An 8,091-nucleotide genomic window follows, 5' to 3' on the forward strand; every position below is an offset into this window, starting at 1 on the left:
CCTAGAGGGAGAATAACACTTGACATCTTCAAGCCACCGGAGTTGACTGTCCTCCGTTCACACCGGACGTGTGTGAACGTTCACACCAGACGTGTGTGAACGTTCACACCGGACGTTCACACTTGGTTTAACACCTATAAATATGGGTGTGTTGTGAACTTCATAATAACGATATTTGTATTCTCTACTATATTCTCTCGCTTCTCTCTAGTTTATAACAGTCTAGACCGTCAGATGATTTTCATGTTTCTTTTTGTTTTGTTTTTTTGGCATTATTAAATTTCATGGTAGAGTGAGAAAGTTTGTATTTTTCAGCATCACTTTCACATGCTGTATCCGTCTCTGTATGATAATCACAAAAAAATAATCAGTAGGTTGTAATAATAAAATAAAATCAGGGGTCAGTTTCAGTCGTTCTGTTCCACTAAGCTACAATTACATCCACGACCACGATTGTCGCTCGACGCCTTCCACACAGCCCCTCGTGGAAAAGGCGGAGGCGGAAAAAACCTATTTATCCCCTTTTTATTGTCAAAGAAATCAGATCAGCTCAGCACACACGCCAACTGTTTGTGAAATTGTCTGACAGAGAGAAAAGCTCAAAGCTTTCAGATTCAATCGGGAGCTGATTGGGGAGAGGAGAAAAAAAGATGATGGGCCATTTCGGAGAGAAGTTTACATCGTTCTTCAACAATCGGTGGCTGGTTTTTGTGGCTGCAATGTGGGTGCAATCATGCGGGGGAGTTGGGTACGTATTCGGGAGCATATCGCCGGTGATCAAGAGCTCTTTGAGCTATAATCAGAGGCAGGTTGCGAGGTTGGGAGTGGCGAAAGATTTAGGTGACAGCGTTGGATTTTTACCCGGTATTTTATCCGAGGTTTTGCCGTTGTGGGGTGTTCTGTTGATTGGGGCGATTCAGAATCTGATTGGATATGGTTGGGTTTGGCTCGTTGTCACTGGGAGAAGTCCTGTCTTGCCATTATGGGCTGTGAGTACTTCTTTTAGATTTCTTCACTCTTTTGTCAAGTTTCTACAGCTTTTGGATCCATTGACTTTTGGCCTTAGTTCAGATCGGGTGTTTTTGAATTGATTTGAAGATAATAGTGCATATCAAATATTGATTGTTGGACTTTTTTTGGGATTCCAAGGTGTTGAATGATGCCAGCTGAGTCGATGTTGATATCTTTATGATTTTTTTTTTTTTTTTTTTTTGGAGGAGGATATCTTTATGATTAATATGGAATAATTTAGATCTCTGATTTTCAGCTCAAATTCTTGCTTCTTTCATCTTTCTTAGCTGATTTCGGATTGAAGTTTGTGCTTGTGTGTTTTTTCGACTTCAATCACTCTTCCTTTCCTCTTCATAAGCAAACTATGTTTGTGTTGTTCCTCATCCCGTAACACAACTTGTGGCTTAAGATGTTCCTTGAGGATTAATGAAATAGATCTTGCCTTATCTGGAATGAGTTGTTTTCTAGATGTGTTTCTTGAGAACTCATGATAGTAAGATGAAGTATGTATTGATCTGAAGGTGTTGCGTCAATGACTTTTAGTCATGGGATGAATTCATATCCACATGAAGTGCAATGATTTTTTCTGTTAAACGAGTTTATTGATGCTAGAAAAGTAAGTGATTTCTCATAATGGAAGAAAAGTGTTCATGACTTTCCGTTCATTGGAGACGTTGGGGATCCTGTTGACCTTCTATCCCTGTTTTAATCATCATCTGCTAATGGTGATGTGTGCTTTATCTGCAATAAAACTAGTTCTAAAATCTCTGTGAGTGGAAATGTAAATGGTTACTCTGACATTCTCGTGACTAATCATCTGACAATGTAGCTGAGCAGTCAATTTGCTGGTGGTTCCGATCAGTTAGCAATGTGAAAGTTTGAAGAAGAAGATGGAATCTTTCTAGTTTTAAAAAGTTCTTGACATTTGATATTTGCAGCCATTTACTAAGGCATGTTTCTCTTCCTGTGGATTGACTGATTATATCCTTTCATTTGCAGATGTGCATCCTTATTTTTGTGGGAACAAATGGTGAGACCTATTTCAATACAGCAGCACTAGTCTCTTGCGTGCAAAACTTCCCAAAGAACAGAGGTCCAGTTGTGGGGATACTCAAGGGGTTTGCTGGGCTGAGTGGAGCAATCTTGACTCAGATATATGCATTGTTGCATTCTCCCGACCAAGCTTCTCTGATATTTATGGTTGCAGTTGGTCCCACAATAGTGGCCGTTTCACTAATGTTTATCATCAGGCCTGTCGGAGGTCACAGGCAAATAAGATCATCTGACGGGTTCAGTTTCTCAATCATTTACGGTGTATGCCTCATTTTGGCTGCTTACTTGATGGGGGTCATGCTTGTACAAGATCTAGTCTACGTGAGTGAGACTGTCATTACAATCTTCACTCTGATTCTATTTTTCCTTCTGTTGTTCCCCATAGCCATCCCTATCACCTTGAACTTTTTTCGGGATACAAAATCACCAGCAGAAGAGGCACTTCTACTTAGCCCAGATAAGCAAGAGTCAAGCAAATCTGGGGATGATTCTCAAGATATCATATTCAGTGAAATGGAAGATGAAAAGCCAAAAGAAGTAGATCTTCTTCCTGCTTTGGAGAGGCAAAAGAGAATCGCTCAGCTTCAGTCGAGACTAGCCCAAGCCGCTGCAGAAGGAGCAGTAAGAATCAAGAAACGAAGGCCACACCGGGGGGAGGATTTCACTATGATGGAGGCATTGATTAAGGCCGATCTTTGGCTTATCTTTTTCTCTCTTATGTTAGGTTCCGGTTCTGGTTTGACTGTGATTGATAACTTGGGCCAAATGAGCGAGTCTCTTGGGTATGACAACACCCATGTTTTCGTCTCCATGATCAGCATCTTTAACTTTTTAGGCCGTATTGGTGGTGGCTACTTCTCTGAGAGAATCGTCAGGTAACAATCTCATCAACACTCATCAATCAATGCTTTGATAGTATATCATATCTATCACGAATTCTTTCTCACTAAATCTTTTTCCTTTGCTTCTAAAAGCGACTATGCATATCCAAGGCCTATAGCTTTGGCCGTTGCTCAAGGCTTTCTGGCGATTGGACATTTTCTCTTCGCTTTTGGATGGCCCGGGTCGATGTACATTGGAACTCTCCTCGTTGGCCTTGGCTATGGAGCACATTGGGCCATCGTACCTGCTGCTGCATCCGAATTGTTTGGTCTGAAAAAATTCGCGGCTCTATACAATTTCCTTACCCTTGCCAACCCTGCAGGTTCTTTGATAATGTCAGGTGTTCTCGCAAGTTCCATATACGACAGCGAAGCAGAGAAACAAGCTCACGGACAAAATTACATACATCGTGGTATATCATTCTCATTTTCAAGTTTCTTGAGAGCAGAAGAATCACTGAAATGCAAAGGTACCGTTTGCTTCTTCCTGACTTCCTTGATCCTGTCGGGGCTGTGTGTGGTTGCCATCATCTTGAGCTTGATTCTTGTCCATCGAACAAAGCCAGTGTACCGTAACCTCTATGGTAGATCCCGGAGGTAAAGTGAGGAATATTGCTGAGCTTATCGAAGGGGTTTTGTTTCGAGTTGGCAGTATGCCTGTCTGCAGTTTGTTGCAATGTTATCTTGTTTTAGTTATTTGTATGATTTGTACGTCAATCAAAGCTAGCAGCAAAATCCGGTTGGTGGAATAGCATTGTGGTGTATTCTTTGATTATTACTGGGTGAAATCATTTGAGTGAGAGTATGATGTTTGTGGTTGTATTTGGTAATACTTTCCTCATATTCTTTGGCAAGATTTTGATGACCAAAGATTGATTGTTGAATAAGATTATTCTTGCTTTTGTGTTGTTACTTTCCAAGCTCACTTCCTGTGCTTATGTTGACTAAATAGATCGTGTTGTTCGATCGAGAGAGACAGACTAATAGGTATTAAACTCATTATATACTACGCACATATTTTTCTAAGTTGATCAATTTTCTTATATGAAATAAATATAAGAAAAAACATCTAATCCCTTATTCATTTTATAACAAATACATTTAAATCATTAATTGCTTAAATTCCGTATCGAAAAAAAAAATAATCAACTTAATTGAAACGAAACGAAAATAGTATCATTGACTCTCTATCTTCACATGTAGAATGAAAAGTAGGATGACATGCATTGCATCCACGAGCAGAATGAATACTGGTTGGTGCCAAGTTCTAACCTACCACTTTTCAGGTACTATAATTTTTTCCTACCAATATTATAGAGCTATCAAACTATAATAGCAACCACATCAGTGAACCCTTGAAAGGGATTTTAGATGGTCCCTCCATTTAAGAGTCATTTTCTTATAATAGGGCTCTCTATGTTCAAGTTCTTAAATTTTAATTTTAATTTAATTTTTTAAAATTAAATTAAACATTGAATTTAGAAATAGAAATTTCATTAAAATTAAAATTCAATATTAAATTAATTTTAAAAAATTATACTAAAATAAAAATTAAATCTTACATTAATTAAAAAAATAAAATTATGATAAAAATAAAATTTACCATCCTCAGCGACGGCAAATTGTCGCAACCATCTTTTAATGAAACTTCAACTCGGCCGGAGTCATTCGCTATGTATCCTTGCTCATAAGGATGGAGTTGACGAAATCTCGTTGCGTTTGGGAGAAAATATCCATGACTTTGATCATGTTTTCCATGGCCACAACGACTCTTTTTTTTTTATTCTCCCATTCGGCCGATGTCTCGGCTTTCTTCTTTCCTTTCCCCTCGTCTCTTTTCGCTGCCTTTTGATCTATTGGCCTCATTGTGATACTCAGCTTCGAGGAAGTTGTCGTGTAGCTGCCATCGGATCCCTTCAAACGCTTGACGGAGTGGATGTCGTTTCCGGATGATGCGAAATTTTGAAACTTTGCATAGAATAATACGCCAAGCCAAGCGTGGGAAGTACGACTTGATTTGCTTCACATCACGTGGAATGGTGATGAGAGGTTGTTGCTCGTTGTACTTTGTAATGATTCCTCCCCAATAGACGTGAGTCTTTTGATCGGTTCCCTTGACGGCGTTTAGTGTAGCCTCGATCCATAAGGTGCATATGAGCACCATCTACGACGGAGTGTAGCCGTCGTGTTGTTTCATCGTCGTCGATATGACGGGTATCTCAACGACATCATCGGTTTGAACAAAATTATTGTTCAAGTTTATTCTCTCAAAATTCCGCCGGACGAATTTGGATTTGCTAGTGATGACGCTTGATTTTAGGAGTTGTTATTCCACCAATTTCTCCAATCACGCTCCATTTAAAAACAAAAAACAAAAATAAAGGAAGATGAATTGAAAATGAAGAATACGATGAAGAAGATTGTAGAGGTTGTGTGAATTGAATGCTTAAGATTGTAGTATTTATAGAAGAATTTTTTTTTTCCAATGACTCTTTCTCAATTTCCGAATTTTTTTTTGAACAATCTGTCATGCTCCACCCGCAGCGGTATGGGGCTCGCGCGAGGTGGTCTAATGCATCCATCTCAAACTTCAAACAAAACCTTCACTGGTTCTTCATATACAAGAAAATTTGTTCGAACCAGAATTTAAATGAATTAACATAAGCACAAAAGTCAAAAAGGAATATCTAATTAGACCAACTCGTGACTGTTGAATACAAGCAAACAAAACCTTAAGCTGGCTAACAAGCTGCTGCATCCTCAGAGGCTTCAGCAGCAGAGGCAAGAACCAGTTGAGGTTGAGTCACAATGCCTTCTCTGAGTTCTCTCCTAGCCCTTCTTCGCTCGCGTTGTAATCTGAACGACTCCCTCTTTCGTGCTCTGTAACTGTTGGGGTTTTCTGGTTGCACTTCTCGGGGGTAGACACTAATCTGTTTATCGTAGCAAGTTTGAGTGACATTAGACATCCCACATTGATAGAATGGAGGAAGTTGCAAGTCTGTTAAGATGAAGGCTTACCTTTTTCTTATCGGGTCCGAACTTCTCGAATTTCACTAGTCCATCTATCAACGAGAAAATAGTGTGATCCCTTCCGAGCCCAACGTTGTTGCCAGGATGAAACTGCATAAAATTGAGGGAAAAGTGATATGATTAACAAGAAAAGTATATTCAACGAAGATGCCCTGCTTTGTAGTTTTTTAAGATAATTCTGCATAGCCGTAAGGTTGTGAATTGTGATGAGATTCTTGAAATGCAAGAAATCAAGAAAGGTTATTCTCGAAAGCAATCAATACAAATAGAGTTTTATTACTCAGACAATCTTGATCCATCAAACAAGCTAACGAGAAGGCCTCCCAAAAGAAATTTGAAGGATGATGCCATTACATAAATCAAAGATTAGCTGCTGTGAGAGATAAGCTACGCGTGTAGGCATGGGTTAGTAGCTATGCCCCCTCCAACTCCCCCCCTGCCCGATAAAGGAAAACCAACCTTCATAAATGCTATATGCCCGATCCTGCACACTTTGCAGCTGTGTCAAGAGGAGAGTCCTATTATGAGGAAATCACTCAATATAGCATCTCTTTATCTTACACCAGCCACATTATAAGAAAATACTCTAGGAAAAGGATAAATGAAAAAAAAAAAAAAAAAACGAAACCGGATCCATTGCCAACTTCCAAGTCGGCATTTTGGAGGACTCGTGCACAAAATAGCTAATGCCACCCACAGCTTTTTCAGTAAATAATACTCTAACAAAGTAATGGAGAAGAACACACAGCTACTTGTCCTATACACATTATGTAAACCAACAGTGGATATATAGCCTCAGATTAAAGGACACCTCCACATCACATTCACAAACATAAGCTCAAAATATTTGTAGATCTACATTCCACACAGAGAAAAAAAATTACCTATTTGCACTTGAAGCAAGTTATCTAATACTCCTATGTAGCACTAGTGAAGTTCATTCCAACCTCCATTGCATGTAGCAATAATACAGTTCATCATTTCATCCACCAATCACAAATAACACTAATAAGGTTAGACATCTCCAATAGCTTATAGCAGTCAATAATGAATTTGACATTGCATCCTCCAATTGTTCTATTCATTCATGAAACTACAACACCTGCTATAAAACAACATAAACGAGCCTTTCAAACAACCTAACTAGTTTCATCCAGCAATAAAGTAAATGAGCCCTAAACTCGTGCCTTCGCAACTCCAAAGCATCAAAACTCAAAATTATAATGCTCCAATGCAAAATTATGTAGCTGCTCATCAGCAAAATCTAGAGTCTAAAAAACACAGCATTAGAGAGAGAGGGGAATCAAGGAATGACCTTGGTGCCGCGTTGCCGAACGATAATGGAGCCAGCCTTGGCGACTTGATCACCAAAGATTTTGACTCCAAGCCTCTGCCCTGGTGAGTCGCGGCCGTTCTTAGTGCTTCCAGCTCCTTTCTTGTGCGCCGACTCAATCGTCAGCGGCGGCTTCATAGGAAGCAGAACGGCGGCGTTCTGCCCCACGTGAATTGAACCGAAATCGCCTCTGAAAAAGGAAGAAGACGAGCTGGAACCGATGGAAAGTCCTGTGAACGCCCCGGCCAGATTGAAACTCAAACTCACTGCCGCCATTGTTATCTGCAAATCAACTCGCCTATACACAAATTTGGGAAACTGAATGGCAGTTCAAACAGTAATAAAATGAGAATTAGATAAAATGAGAAATTGAGTTTACAGTTTTGAAGGGGCGTGTGTGTTTACAATTGGAGAAATGGAAGAGCAGAAGTGGTGGGATTTGTGTGGGGAAAATATAAAAACCTTATCGACTGGTTTATCGATGGAGTATGTGAGCTCGAAGCACCTGATTTTTACTTCTTATAATCTTATGAGGTGCGTTTGGCGAGTTTATAAGCTAAGGGCTAGTTTGGTTTTCAGAATTAGCTTAAGTTAATTAAATTTAAGATAATTATTATGGCTCTATTAGATTAGTATTATATATAATGTGTTTGACATCTAAAATTAAAAACCTAGATAACACGAACGAATTGTTTGCTATCATTGTTTAACTTCAAGACTAAGATACAACTTTATAAAAATAATCTTGATAAAATTAAAAAATTACAACTCATCCTCACACTT

The 8,091-nt window shown here is 39.1% G+C and overlaps 2 protein-coding genes across 6 annotated transcripts; one reads left to right on the forward strand and one right to left on the reverse strand.

The window, feature by feature from the left end:
* The first annotated feature begins 220 nt into the window (after positions 1-220).
* Positions 221-3,857, forward strand: LOC131016048 (protein NUCLEAR FUSION DEFECTIVE 4-like). The gene is made up of 3 exons (XM_057944592.1): positions 221-989; positions 2,011-2,939; positions 3,039-3,857. The coding sequence occupies exons 1-3, from the start codon at positions 651-653 to the stop codon at positions 3,544-3,546; spliced, it is 1,776 nt and encodes a 591-aa protein (XP_057800575.1). The 5' UTR covers positions 221-650; the 3' UTR covers positions 3,547-3,857.
* A 1,677-nt stretch (positions 3,858-5,534) lies between these two features.
* LOC131016049 (50S ribosomal protein L27, chloroplastic) lies at positions 5,535-7,848 on the reverse strand. Of its 5 annotated transcripts, none has more exons than XM_057944597.1 (5): positions 7,714-7,848; positions 7,291-7,606; positions 5,964-6,065; positions 5,664-5,875; positions 5,535-5,632 (listed from the first exon to the last, which is right to left on the reverse strand). In XM_057944597.1, exons 2-4 carry the CDS (start codon positions 7,582-7,584, stop codon positions 5,687-5,689), a joined length of 585 nt encoding a protein of 194 aa, XP_057800580.1. In that variant the 5' UTR covers positions 7,585-7,606; positions 7,714-7,848; the 3' UTR covers positions 5,535-5,632; positions 5,664-5,686. The 5 variants fall into 5 exon arrangements, with proteins under 5 accessions (XP_057800580.1, XP_057800579.1, XP_057800577.1 ...); XM_057944596.1 differs by having other exon boundaries at positions 7,688-7,832; XM_057944594.1 differs by having other exon boundaries at positions 5,535-5,875.
* Between the last annotated feature and the right edge of the window lie 243 nt (positions 7,849-8,091).

Source organism: Salvia miltiorrhiza, chromosome 3, assembly GCF_028751815.1.
Source record: "Salvia miltiorrhiza cultivar Shanhuang (shh) chromosome 3, IMPLAD_Smil_shh, whole genome shotgun sequence".
Classification (NCBI taxonomy): Eukaryota; Viridiplantae; Streptophyta; class Magnoliopsida; order Lamiales; family Lamiaceae; genus Salvia; species Salvia miltiorrhiza.